At 50.5% G+C, this 14,083-nt stretch overlaps 4 protein-coding genes across 4 annotated transcripts; 1 reads left to right on the top strand and 3 right to left on the bottom strand.

The window, feature by feature from the left end:
* Positions 1-3,395: 3,395 nt before the first annotated feature.
* Positions 3,396-4,427, bottom strand: ENH_00001710 (hypothetical protein; the record flags this gene model as incomplete). The annotated part of the gene is made up of 2 exons (XM_013578177.1): positions 3,396-3,499; positions 4,280-4,427. The coding sequence occupies 2 exons, from the start codon at positions 4,425-4,427 to the stop codon at positions 3,396-3,398; spliced, it is 252 nt and encodes an 83-aa protein (XP_013433631.1).
* Positions 4,428-4,476: 49 nt separating this feature from the next.
* Positions 4,477-5,121, top strand: ENH_00001700 (hypothetical protein; the record flags this gene model as incomplete). The annotated part of the gene is made up of 2 exons (XM_013578176.1): positions 4,477-4,794; positions 4,957-5,121. The coding sequence occupies 2 exons, from the start codon at positions 4,477-4,479 to the stop codon at positions 5,119-5,121; spliced, it is 483 nt and encodes a 160-aa protein (XP_013433630.1).
* Positions 5,122-7,601: 2,480 nt separating this feature from the next.
* ENH_00001690 (hypothetical protein) lies at positions 7,602-9,941 on the bottom strand (the record flags this gene model as incomplete). Its single annotated transcript, XM_013578175.1, has 3 exons — positions 7,602-8,672; positions 8,811-9,560; positions 9,708-9,941. The coding sequence occupies 3 exons, from the start codon at positions 9,939-9,941 to the stop codon at positions 7,602-7,604; spliced, it is 2,055 nt and encodes a 684-aa protein (XP_013433629.1).
* Positions 9,942-10,499: 558 nt separating this feature from the next.
* Positions 10,500-11,922, bottom strand: ENH_00001680 (hypothetical protein; the record flags this gene model as incomplete). Its single annotated transcript, XM_013578174.1, has 2 exons — positions 10,500-11,480; positions 11,692-11,922. The coding sequence occupies 2 exons, from the start codon at positions 11,920-11,922 to the stop codon at positions 10,500-10,502; spliced, it is 1,212 nt and encodes a 403-aa protein (XP_013433628.1).
* Positions 11,923-14,083: the final 2,161 nt, after the last annotated feature.

Here is a 14,083-nt window from a genome sequence, read left to right as displayed (position 1 = left end):
ATTCCAGTCAGCTATGAGTGTGATAAGAACTGTTATAGGGAAGACCGTGGAATCCAGCGCAACGATTCCCATACTACCAGAAGACGGCAGCACTATGCAGGCCTTTCTGCTGCACACCCAGCGCCGGTACACCCAGATGGTATTGAAACCGCGCGAGTGGGGAAATGCAGTTATAGGCCACCTTGTGGGCCTGGCTCTAACGTACTGGATGTATCTACGGCGAATTATCGACCCAAGCGACTGGACGACGGTATAGCGCAGGCTTTTGGAGGGGTTCGACAAAACAATGTCGCAGAGTCAATTGTTAACGAAGCTTGCTAAAGTACGGTGGAATGATAACCCGAAGGAATACACGGACCGGTTTGCGGCTGTAGCGCAGCGTGGTTTGGGTCTTGTCCCCGAAGAACTGGCTGACTATTACTGCACCGGGCTACCGACAGACCTCCATCTTCTAATAACCAATAACGGACAGGTGAAATGTCTGTCGTGGGAACAAGCGGCGACAGCCGCAACACGGCTCTACGAGCCCAAGCAGAGTGTGCTGGAACTCCGAGAAAAGACCAGTCGAGCCATTAAGGCTGCTATCCAAGGTAGTGGACCCCGTGGACGCCAGGAAATTGAAAATCGCCCTCGGGGAACCCACACGAACTGCTCTGAGTGTCAGGGTCCCGGACATCCGGCACGTGTCTTCCCCAGCAAAGGGGAATGTACCAAACGTCGGGGGGAAATATGCAAGAAGTGTGGCGGTGTGGGACACAATGCTTGGGACTGTCCTACGTATGAACGAGGCCGGCGCGAGCCGATGGACAAGAGCAGTAGGGCGCCCACCCGTCCTAGCACTGAGAAGACGGAACGATTAAACATGCGGGCCTAGGCGTGGTTGGAGACGAGCGTTCTAGGCCGCGTAGCCATGGCAAACGGATGATGTATGCGGTTGCGACAGGCCCTAATGCCATTCCAGTCTCCCTTGACTGGGAAAACCAACTCCTCCGCACTGCGGAAATAACTAATGCGAGCGATGGGCACCCGGAAGGGACTAGCCGCTTTCGGAAACGCGGCGGGAATCTGGGTCAGCGTCGATCCTGAGTGAAGAGACTCCAGACGCTACGACTGATAGCAGCAGGAAGTCTGCAGAGGCAACAGAAGACGGCTATAGGTCAGACGTGACAGAGATTGTGCCACACTGGTTGAAGGAGACTTGCACGAAAGAGTCTTACGACCAAGGGGGAGCGTTGTATTGTGTGGCTGCGACGGCGGTACTTCGCCTTGAGCTCGCATGGAGTCCTTGTGAGGCCCTCGTGGACACTGGGGCTTCGAGAAGTTTCATTAGTCCTAAAACAGTCGAACGACTGCAGCTGGAAGTGTGGAGACTTCCAAAAGAGCATAGGTTCACCGTAGCTACAGGTCCACAACTACGCATTGATCGGGTTGTGACGGGATTGACGATGTGGTGCGGACATGCACGTTTTTCCGGGGACTTTTTAGTGGGACCCATTCCCTATGACTTAGTGTTGGGTTTGGATTGGCTGACGAACACATGGTGGCCTGGTATTTTCAGTTTGACAAACTTCGAACCTATGTGAATGGCCAGTGGTGCGAGTTACCGTCGTTCGGACTGGTGAAGCAAAGCTGCTAGGTGACAGTCCCACCGTAGTCCACCCAAGGACAGCAGCATAGCAAGCATATGAGATATTGGCCAAACAACTGGCGGGTATGTCAGCCGAGGAGGCAGCTATATTCCTACGTCCCCCTCCAAGGAGGTATAAGTCCCACGCGAAGACTATGGCGAAGGCGCGGATAACGTCGCTCGTTCGTCAGGCGGCGGCTGACACAGAGGATCTCAGGGCTCCATTGCACGGTTTGCATCTTATACTGGCTTTGCCCGAAGCCGGTCCGGCAGTGCCCCTAAGGTTCCCAGATGAATGGCAAGGCGCACTTTGTTGCGCGTTAATTGGGAATCAACCCACGTCCTCTGGCTGGCGTAGTCCTTTGGCCTCAACCGCGTCGGTGGCAGCGGAGAGTGACGAGGGGTCTCCCTGGCCTATGGCACAACTCGAACACACTCTTGTCGACGAATGGATAAACTCGCCAGAGGCGAAGGATATTCCACGTGAGATTGCCCAGGTGTTGGACGAGTATCGAGCGCCTTTTCCCGATAACTAACCTAAGGGATTACCGCCGAAGTGCCCTCGTGATCACCAAATTCTACTTGTGCCTGGAAAACTTCTAGCGAAATCTGCAATATACCGTATGACCCCAAATCAGCTCACATTCCACAAACAGGAGATAGCTAAATTATCGGACGTTGGTTGGATCGGACCGACCTATTCGCCAATTTGCTCTTCTACGATCATGGTGGACAAACGTGAGGATGTCTCCGGGGAGCGGAAGATGCATATCATTGTCAATTCCCAGGCTCTAAATGCCCTTACGATAGCCCCTGATTTTCCACTACCTCCCATTCAAACCATTGTAGAGATGCTGGGAGGCGCCAAGTATTTTTCCACCTTGGATCTTGAAGCAGGACTCCATGAAATACGTATGGCTAAGGAAAACCGGTAGGAGACAGCTTTCCGGTCCGTTCTGGGACTATTCGAGTACCGAGTAATGCCCTTCGGCCTTTAGGGTGCTCCCGCTGCGTTTCAGGCCAATATCAATGCCTATCTACAACCTTTATTGGGACAGGGCGTTATTGCGTACCTAGATGATGTACTTCTCTATAGTTCCGATCTCTCTGGGCACCTTTCTCTCCTGCGACAAGTCCTAAGCATTTTTATTAGACACCAGTTCTACCCAGAATTCCCCAAATGCAAGTTTGCAAGGCACACAATTACATATTTGCGTTATAGAATATCTGCTGCGGGGATCAAACCTGCAGAAGAAAAAATCGAAGCCATACGGCATTGGCCCGAGGTGCAGGAGAACAAAACGCAAGTGAGCCAATTCCTCGGTACCATAAATTAGTGTCGCATGTTCATGGGACCGGATTATGCAGACGTTGCCCGGCCGCTGGTTGATCTTACGCGTAAAGACGTCAGTTTCGAATGGACAGAGCTTCACACGCAAGCGGTGCGGCAGCTCAAACATCGCTTAATCGACTTCACTACATCACAAGTCCCTGACACGACGAAACCCTTCGAATTATAGACAGATGCCTCCGGTTATGCGATCGGCAAGATGGCAAACCCATCGGCTTCCTCAGCCAAGTCATGAGCCCCACGCAACAGAGATACTCAATCTACGCTCAGAAACTCTTGGCGTTGGTCATGGCACTGGACAAGTGGTCGTACTTGCTCCGTGTCTCCAAGGTAACGGCTTACATTGATCATCAAGCACTCACGCATCTCCAACGACTCCAAGCATCGAAGCCTCTGCGCGGACGCACCGCCCGGTGGCTAGTCTTTCTTGCGGAGTTCCCGGATTTGCACATCACTTATGTTCAATGAGCGCGCAATCAAGTTGTTGATGCCTTGTCTCGCCGTCCCGGTCTTCATGACATCTGCTCGCACAACACGCCATCGGTACCAGTGATGCCCCCAATAGGACAAGCCAGCGCAGATCCCCGCGCTCGTGGTCGGCCTGTCAACTACAGGGAGCTCGCCGGCATTCGTTCGCGACGGTCTAGACAACGCAGCCTGCTGTCCGCACTTTCATCTGCGCCGCCGGAATCCAACCCAGAGACGGAACATCCTACACTCACAACGAAGACACCTGCTGACCCTCCTGATGTGCGCCAATGGCCGCACGCCTACTCGAAGTGTCCTGTTTCTCGCCTTCCCAACTAAGTCGCAGCAAACCAACCAGGAAAAGCTCTGCAAATCGAGTTTTGTAATCCCCACTTCACCTTTCGCTACGTAGAGCCTTACCTGCACATCCGCGTCCATGGACTGTGGCGCATGTGCGTCCCACAATTCCGTGAGTTTTTTACTCAGGTTCTGCATTCACATCACGACCATGTCACAGCCGGCCATCTAGGCCAGAAGAAGACCTTTGCGGCTCTCAGCAACTACTACTACTGGCCAGGAATGCGCGCCTACACTACTGCTTATGTTGAGTCATGAACTCACTGTCGAGCGTCAAAGTATCTTAACCAGAAGCCTGCAGGCCTTCTTCAACAGTTGCTTATCCCTTCTCGTCGATGGGCGCAGGTGAGTCTGGACTTTATCACAGATCTTCCCCTTACAACGACAGGGCGCGACTCGATTCTTTTCATGGTCGACTCCCTTAGCAAGATGGTTCATTTAGTTCCTGCAAAGAAGTCATTCACAGTTGCACACACCGTGGAGCTTCTCGCAAACCGTCTTTTCCGCTATCACGCTTTTCCAGAGGTGCTCATATCGGACCGCGACCCCCGTTTCCAGGCGGATCTTTGGAACCAACTCTGTAGCCGCTTTGACATCAAACCGTGCATGTCCTCGTCCTACCATCCGCAAAGCGACGGCCAAACTGAACGGGTTATACCGTACACTGAGCCAGATGCTTCGTAGCTATATCAAATTTGACGAACGCGAGTGGGAGCGTTTGCTTCCTCTATTCGAAATTGCCTATAACACAACAAGTCATTCATTCATTTTGCTGTCTCCCTTCGAGGTCATGATTGACGAGAACCCGTTGACTGCTGCGGACCTTCATATCGTAGGCGCGTTAGCTCCTACGCTCACTCCTCCGATGACTAAGCTTTTCCAGCAGCTCTGCGACAGACCACAGAGTCACATCCTGAAGGCGAAATGGCAGCAGAAGTACTACCCAGACACACAGCGCCAAGCAGTGGAGGAGTATGCGGTGAAAGATAAGGTCTGGCTCAGCAGCAAGCACCTACCGCCTTTCAACAGCTGCCCTAAGTTAGAGCCCCGTTGCCGCGGACCCTTTGAATTCATCGAACGCATAGGAACTGTCGCTTACCGTCTCGCTCTGCCCCCCACCTATGAATGCCATAACGTTTTCCACGTTTCGCAGCTAGTTCCCCACCGCCCCCGCCCTCCCGCTTTGGTTCCCCCGGCAGCCGACGCCGCCTGGACTCCTATCCACGATGCAGCAGCCAATCCCACAGAGGAATACGAAGTTGACGATATTATGGACCAACGCGGTTCGAGAGATGCAGGCCAGTACCTCGTGAAGTGACGCGGGACGCCTGAAGATCAAGCCACGTGGGAGCCAGCTCACCACCTTACAGGCTGCCCGCTTTTGCTTCGCGCTTGGCGCCGCCAACGAAGACGTCTTCAGGCTCGAAAGAATATTGGTCCTTCCGAGGCGTAGAGGTATGGCTCCGTCATATTCCACCGCCTGCAGCACGGGCACCCTTCAATGAGGAGGAGGAGGGGTCGCTGCGAACCACGTACGCTCACGGCGTTAGCTTTAGAAGAGCACAGAGATTGAAAAGGCGAAAGTAATGTGTTTTGGGGTAGGTCTCTTCAGTCCGGCAAGCGGTGAAGTTGTAGTGCACAGGCACTACAATAGGGCTTGCTGGCGACCAATAGACGATAGCTAGCGAGCGACCTACAAAGGGTCGCAACACTGGAGGAGAAAACGAGCCTCCTACTAGGATCAAAGTAAGGCAATTTGTCTGCGAAATAATATACATACGCTAGAGGCGCCGGAAAATGCGTGGATACTGGGGCTGGCGATAGCGCCGGCACCTGTGCAGGCCTCCTCGCCACAGGGCCTAGGAGGCGAGCACCCCGGGTTGGGCGAATTGAACAACAACAGATTTTGGAAACTTAAGAATAACTGTTTGTCGATATATATAAGCTACTGCTTCAAGGAAATTGGCCAATGTTAGGTGCCGTTCATAGGCCCTGCTCGAGGGGCAGGTAGCAGCGTAGTCGCAGCAGTAGGCGCTGTGCACTACAGTATCAGATTAAAATATCTGAAACCAGCATTGTTTACTGTTGATGATTTTCGGGATCCAGTTCGTCCCACGCAGCCTTCCGCAATTTTTAACACAAACATTCCAAGAAGGCTGCACCTCCAAGAAGGCAGCACGCCACAGACAATGCTGTCTAGAGGTGAATCGACTTACGGGGCAATACGTTGTCGACACTAAAAGGTGTCGTTAGCGCATAATACGTGAAATAGCTCGAAATTTTAGAAGAATGCGAGCAACGAGCCATTTAGCGCAACCACTGCAGTCAGCGCATCCAGTTGCTCTAAAATGTGGATGCGAGCATTTCAGTGATGCGAGGTACCATTTGTGTTGTGTTCGTAGCGGGAATTGTCGCACATTCAGCTCATTTCCATTGTACATTTCTTCGCGAAAGCTCCTCCAATCACAACTAAGCATTTCCTTTTGTTCAGTCAGCAACGAAAAGTGCTGGCGAACACCAGAAGTTCCTCCTATTTCCACGTTACACATGCTAGTCAGCAAGCGCTTCAGATTGCATCTCAAAGGGTATCCTAGTTGTAGCAGTTCACTCAGGTTTCAGCTTCCTGACTGGATGATAGAACAATGTGGACAGCTGCGGCGCAACATCAGTCTAGAATGTTAGCGGTTTGCTGAACAAATTTTTTCGGGCCTCATGATTCAGTAGTCGTCAGCGTTCCTCTCTACTGGTTTGGTATTTTGTTGTTCTGCTCATAGGAAAAGCCTTTCATCATCACCTAGTCGCTTGCTTCTCAGCGGTTCGCACCACTCGGGAGATTTCGTACACTTAACTGCAAGAATAATGAGCAAGGAGGGCAATGTAGTACTGAGAAGTGCACGAAAATTTAATACGCTACTCTGATTTATGCCTACAGTAGTACCAACTCCGTGCGCCGACGAGGAGACTCCGAAGTCGTGCCAGTGTTCTGGCGAGCAATATGGCTTAGCTTGTTGGCTTAATGCTGTTCAGCTGCCTTTTCCTCTTGCCAGTGTTCTGGCGAGCAATATGGCTTAGCTTGTTGGCTTAATGCTGTTCAGCTGCCTTTTCCTCTTACCAGGCCATTTTTCTGGCTATTTCTCCGCGGGATCTGGAGCTACGCAGTTGTGGACAAGTCTCCCTCGGAACAAAATTGAGAGGGTCGTGCACTAAAATTTTTCTGTCATAATAGCAATGTCCTACTGCTTTATGAAACCCAAAAGCCGGTATGCGTATAAGAGGTTTCACAGAATGCTGAAAAATCGGACGTATTCCTTTATGCCGTACTGGCGGGCGAAGCCTTTTGTGAGCATTAGACGTTACAGAATCGGGCGTCTTCTGATCGGAATTCTTTAGTACTCCGCTACAACAAGAATTTTATGGAAGATTTAGGATTCTTTTCGTTCAATGTTTTCTTGCCAAATCCAGTGAATTTCTCGCTGTCAATAAATCACCTGAGTTTCCCGCAGTAGGAAAGTACTGCAAACATACGAAGAAATATTTGAAATTAGCAAAGCCTGCAAGTTCGTCCGAGTAGAGACCATGCTTTCCCAAGAGTCCCCTGTGTAGTCCTGGGGACGTTGAAAACATTGCTTGCTGGGTTTTGGAGTGGGGGGAATGTCTCCCAAAAAATGAGGAACGTTTCAAGGGAGCCTCAACTCCTACGGCACGCCCAAAGCCAAGGGCCAACCGTTTTCACTTGCCTTCCCACAGATGAGTTGCTACCGATTGTGGCTAGATATAAATGCATCATTAGCGTATTATTTACTGTGTGCTGTTTGCGTGGGGACGGCCTCTGCCTCGAGCTCGTCGTGAACCGTTGTCAGCGATATGAAAACCCCAGATCTGATTGCTATACCGGATACAATCAGTGCTAATATTGCGTTGTAAGACCCATGTAGTGCGTTCCGCAATGCCTAGGTTTTCTGTAAGCACCTTTCTGTTTTCTTGTGCTATACAGCCGAGAGAGCCATATACCAACGCATGCACTGATACCCGATATCCACGTTTTTCAGAATGTGTCTTGAGATCCTTGTATTTTTCTTCCTTCTGAATACAGGCGGACCCGAGCGAGCTTTTCTTGTAGTCTTCGAAGACAACCGCGACATCTGCAATCTTCATTGTCTTCGTCCTTTCATCTCGCAGGATGATGTCTGGTCTCAAGCGTGTCTCCATGTCGTCCGGGCAACTGTCAGTCAAGAGTGTTTTCCCCCTGTTCCCCACGCTGTGTTTTATGGCTGTTGTAATCCCCTCCAGTGCCTTGTTGTGTCTTGCTTTTATCTTACTGTCAATGTTGTGCGGGCAGTGGTTGAGGATATGAGCGAGGGATTCAGGGTCAGCTGTGCAGTGGCGGCAACGGGATACCTTCGTTACACCGATTCGTTTGAGGTATGCACGTGTGGGAAGCTGCGCAGATCTCGTCCTGATGGCGAAGATGATTTCTTCTGGCTTAAGACGAGCCGGTCCCAGTAGAAAAGAATTACTATCCGCTGACTGATAGGCCACAGATTTTCCTTGATCCACCTTCTCTTTCCACACATCCCTCTGCCGCTCCACTATATGCTGTTTAATACTCCTAATGAGCTGCTTCTGGTCTGGAGCGGCGCCATCTGCTTTCTGAAGCACATAGTAGCCATTGGTCCCAGTTACGATTCGCGTCTTGCTCATCGATATAATTCCTGGGAGTTCTGACCAGGGGCTTCTTACACCCACCTTCTTGCTTCTCCTTCTAACACATCCTATGTCTTCACCGTTAAGGTAGGCAAGAATAGCCCTGCGGTCGCCATTCTCATCGTTAGGCGTGTAGACAAATGCCCGCTTAATGACCTCCATCACCTGACCTTCCGCAACCGCTCGGATCATGTCATCCGGGCTGTTGAGCATTTGGATAGCATGTCAAATCTGCGTTGCGGCTGCTATCGTCTGTATAGAGGTACAATCCATTCCCCCATGAGGGATTGGCTGGTGAAATACCTCTTTGACCGTGCTCTTCGGGAGCTTGAAGGCTGCCTTCAGAGCGGCCCGTACGTGAATATCGAATGCTGCCAGGTGCTGTTTATAAGAGTAGCAGTGTCTGAGATGATACTCCAGTCGAGACAGTACAAAAGTGCGCAGCGCATCTAATTTCTGCCAGGGGAGAAGCTCTGATCTTAACAGCCTGCTGGTATCCTTTTTCGCCTTGCGCATGACACAAAGGATTTGGTTCTGATGAACTGGTGATTCCAGCGCATCTTTGAACCTCAGGTACCTATTGGCTTCTCCCAGCTTCACCAGTGGTAAAATCTCCTTGTGTAAGGTGAGCTTGACTGGGTCTGGTTGCTGCTTGGCCGCATGGACTTTCCATCCCAGCGTTGCGCATTTGGACGGGTTCGCCTCAAGTCCCGTCCATTGAAGGAAATCTTCCACCACTTGGTGGAGTTTGCTGATACCCGACCGTGTGGCGGCCGCAGTCTTCAAGTCATCTGCATACGCCGTATGAGAAACCATCACAGGTGGTTTCCCTTTCGTCGTACGCATTTCAAGGCCTTTGTTGCACGCTGTTAGCCGCTGCAGCAAAGGCTCAGTGGCAAGGTTAAAGAGCATGGGGCTGAGGGGGCAGTGTTGTTTGACTCCCTGCTGATTATCTATGCGTCGAGTACAGCCCTCCCTCGTTGAGATGCAGAAGCTCGCTCCTTGATAGAGGCCAGCAATAACCTCACGGACGTGCTTCGGTAGCCGTTGAGCCTGTAAGACAACATGTATAAGCTGGCGGGGGATGGATCCAAAAGCGTTCTTCAAGTCGTAGTATGTCATGTACAGCTATTTCTTGCCCCAGTGCGTGGAGTTTAGGATGCTTTGGGCGAGAAAGAGGCGCTCATGGCACCCATTCACTCGCATGAATCCCTTCTGCGACTTGGAGGCGACCCCGGTCTGGATTGTCCAGTCGGTAATCTTAGTGGCCCACAGTGCTGCGTAAAGTTTGTATATGCAGTCCTGTAGATTAATTGCTCGCCAGTTCTTCACGCTATTTGGGTCTCCGCCTGTGGGAATTAGCACCGTCACGCTCTCCTTCGGCTTCCTTGGCACTTTCCGACGCTGGGAACACGCGTTGTAGATCGCTGACATGGCCGGGATGAGCACTTCTGCGGACTGCTTGTACACAAAGAACCTTATCTCATCCGGCCCTGCTGTTGATCATAGGTTGCTTTTTAGCAGCTGAGCTTGCACATCCTCTTCACTGAAGCGTATATCAATCCCATGAGCTCCCGTTGGAGCTGCCGCCAAAGCGTCTAAGAACTCATGAGCAAGTTTGGATGTGGGATCAATTGCCTGCTCCGAGTGTTGGTCTCTAAAGTATGCCTCCAGCTCACTGAGCTGGATCGGGCAATCGCGGCTTTGGGATTGATCTTCGTCAGCTAGGAGTTGCTTCACACACTTCTTGCGGTCTCTTTCGTAGAGTGTTTGGAGTTTACGTGCTGACTCTTCTTTCAGGATGTTGATGAGGCGGCGACGCGCTGTATGTAGATGCCTTTCGAGTGCACGACTCTTCATTTGTGCTTCTATCGAGCCCTCCTTTGGTTTTCCCTGCTGTGCCCTTTCCTCCTCCCGGAGGGCGTGCAACGCCTTTGTGACGTTGTCCTGCGCTTGGGCCAGTCTTAGGGAAACGCGTGCTGTTGGGGTTGCTTAGTGTTTGCCGTTCTGGGAGTGCTGTTTCCTCGGCCTGTCTTGCTTGGCTGCTGATGAAGTCTTGTCAGCAAACCAAATCGCGTTGTATAGTTGTTGTGTGAAGCCGTTGATTGCGGCTCTGACTTCCTCCGAAGTGCCTCCGTAGACTTTCTCTGCTGTCTCCTTTGCAAGCGCTTCTAGGGTTTGTTCTAGCCTTGCACGGGAGTCAGGCGATAGCCGAGGTATGCGCAGTAGTATGAGACGTGAGATAGGCTCATTGCTTTGCTCTGTTGCATCCGGTGTGTTGTTGATCTGCAGTGCCTGGCTGGTGTGCTCTGTCGGCGGTTGCAGATCCTGTTGAGGTGTCGGAGTTGCCTCTTTATCCTCCGTTGTTGGAGGAGTTGCTGCTGGTGGGGGTCCAGCCCATGGAGGGTAAGGAAAGGACAGTGGTGGGTGTTTTCTGTGCTGTTTCCTCTTTGGTGACCTCGGCGATGCCGTCTGTGAGGTGCGACCCTCCTCATGGCCTTCTATGCGCTGTCCTCGTCTTCTTTTGGTAGTGCTGGGATTGGAGGGGGTTGGCACATTCTGTTGATGATTAATAGTTTCTGCATGTAATTCCCCGCAAGGGTTATTTGTGCCCCTTCGTAGTTGATTGGCCATCCCCCGTTTGGTGGCAAAGGTCCTGCTGCAGTTAGGGCAGCAGGCGGGCTGCTCCTCCTCCCTCCTGGTTGTGGTTTCCTTATCGTGAGTAGGGTTTTCTGCTGTATCGCTGCTGCGGCTGCCGAAGACAAAAAGGGGTATTATGTCGTTGCTTGCTGGGATGTGCTCCTCTGAGGTGTGTCTATGCGGCCCTGGGGCTGAACTAGTGGTACCTGCTGGCAGCGGTGCCGCGAGGTACTGGCTGATACAGTCCCTTCTAGACGCCCCATTAGACATCATCTGTGCCCATCCCTGCGTTGAAGTCCCATTGCTTGCTGGGTTTTCACAGGGAACCGTGCCCTGGACCGCAGGGCCACCGGTCTCTTGCTCTACTCTCGTGGCTACATTTGCTGTATTTTCTGCTATAGTCGATGCACTACCCTCTGCTTGCGCAGCTTGTACTGGTTCGAAAGTAGGACCCAGCGACTGCCCCTACTGTTGTTCCAGCGCACTGCCAGGCGATTCCGTACTGGGAATCGGATCCTGGACCATCATCTTAGAATCTTCACACCCTCTGGTCCATAGAGTCCAGGCGCATGAGGGGTGATGAGCTATGGGATTCATCTACTGGCGGCGTGTGGGGAACGCCGATCTCATGGCTGGCCGCTCCTTCATTTCTCCCGCTGGGTCTGCTGCTGCAAAAGGGCCAGGGAGGTGCTATGATGCCACCATAGTCATCATTCTCCCCTTCGTCGGCTGAGTCGTATGAGGACTCCTCGTCGCTCATGTACTGCTGCGACATTTCCTGAGTTGCGTGTTGATGCGGGGCAAGATCCGCATCATTTTCAGCGGAACTTTGTGTCATTTTATCCCATTTAGTGTTTCAAGCTATATTGGGACAGTTTAGGGGAAGGGAGCGCTATAGAGCAACAGTGCAGGAGGCGCTACTTCGGGCATAGGCAAGTGAACCCAGGCGGCAATCTTGCTTGTTCATAAAACAAGCAAAGTAATGCCGCCAGGGGGTTTCAGATGCAAGAAAATGGTAAAAAGCATGTAGCCAAATGCCTTATCATGTAGTTAGTTACATCCATGGACTAGCGAGATTCCCTGTGTGTGCTGCTGGTGTTTATTCCCTCTAAATTGTAATGGAAACGATATTTCGTTACTGTAAGGACACTGAGTTAGGAAAAGTGTTGATGAACACTTTTTTGCTGTTTTGTCTTTTGCTGCAGAACTTTAATAGTGACAATTTTGCTTTATAGTGACAGTTTTGAGTGGCGCCCCGTATTCTGTGGAGGTTTCGACGAACGCTAATAACAGCAACGCGTGCTTCAAGCCAGGGAATTAAGGACAGCACCTGTAATAAAACCGCCAATGATGGCTTTTTGTTGAGAGAGGCCTTCATAATCTGAAGAAAAAAGGAAACTCTTAGCCGATGATTTTGAAGAAGCCATATATCCATTGCTCCACTTGTATGCTCAGTTATATAGTCGCAAATAATCCTCTATAGTTGTTAGTGGCGTAAGAAAACGTGTTGGTGTTGCCTACATTGCATAGTGGACAGGAGAGCCACAACGAACTACTGTGCGGAAGATGACAGCGCTCCGTTCTGGCTGCGAAAAATAGGCAGCAGACCACAGTGCCGTTCAATGACAGGAACTAACTGGCACAGGAAATGTTTAGTATATTGGTTGACATTGTGTTCAACAGTACTAAAAAGGAAACATGCGAAACGAACTCTTAATGACGCTGTAGATATTCCGCGGGTTAAAATCTTACTTGGCCATCGAAAAATCTTACGACTGTGTGACCGTGAGAGCGGACTATGAGTACTGTAATCCAAGAATGAAGTGAGGCCTACGTTTCTAGAATGGCTTCCCTCTGGCCAGTATCCTCGTATACTCTTTTGTAATATCGTAGGCACAGTGCTACGTATTACAAGAACTTTCAGAAAGAAATTCCTGGGCTTGAGGACACGCAGATTCATACCCCCGCCCTTTTAGAGCAGACAATGTCTTGCGAAGCAAATTGAGTTTTAACCACTTCATTCTCATAAACTTTTCAACGCGTATTAGAGCCGCGGAACACGATCTGGGTTGGCTGCTATTCCATGTTGGAAGACACCGCTAGCACAAGTACATAGGCTATCGGTATTGCTGCTAATATCTGCTCTAAAAGGAAAGTCTGATTCCCCGTCTCCGCGAGGCTAGGAGTTTTGTTTTTGCTGTAGGTACTTAGTAGAATTGAGATATCATTGCGCCACTATGACTTTCTCTTCACATGAGGTCAGCCGCACAAATTACCATTCAATAGGAATCATACCAGGAAACGAATCGAATCTCCTCGGGTTTAATGATACTCTGATCTACTAGAGAGGAATTTTGATTCCGTGGCTAGAATGTAAAAACTTCAGGGCACAATCGGCGAACGAGACCTTTCAAAGAGGCCTATATAGATATTCCTGGAATGTATATCTTCACTTCCGTTCTTTGGGTCATTATGAGTGAGCATATTCAGCGGAAAACCTTGGAACAACATCGTCATAAACTAAAGAATTTGTGGTTTCTGTCTCTTAAGAGAAAGCGTTCTGCAAGTGTCTAGCCCTGCAGTTACAGTGTTAAAGTAAGACTGTTTAGCTACTACGCCAACAAGGACACTGTACTGCCATTGCCCCCTACCAGTAGGACAACAAAAGTATCATGCATCAGTACAGGGGCCGCATGACTACGGATGCAGATGAACAGAAAGGGCGCTCACAACCGAAATATCTGGTTTGAGATATAGACGGCAAATACCTCTAAAACTGCTTTCAAACTCACATTTACAAACATAATTCCCAATAGCAGGTAAATGTTCATACCAGTAGCTAGTTTTTCGTCTCGATGAATGTCTGCTAAACAGCGGCGGTGAGTCGGATGCTGCAAAGTAATCAAAACAGAAGAATTTATCAGAGAATAATATCA

Source organism: Eimeria necatrix, genomic scaffold, assembly GCF_000499385.1.
Source record: "Eimeria necatrix Houghton genomic scaffold, Enh_scaff104, whole genome shotgun sequence".
NCBI lineage: Eukaryota > Apicomplexa > Conoidasida > Eucoccidiorida > Eimeriidae > Eimeria > Eimeria necatrix.
This window is presented reverse-complemented; position numbering and strand designations above follow the sequence as displayed.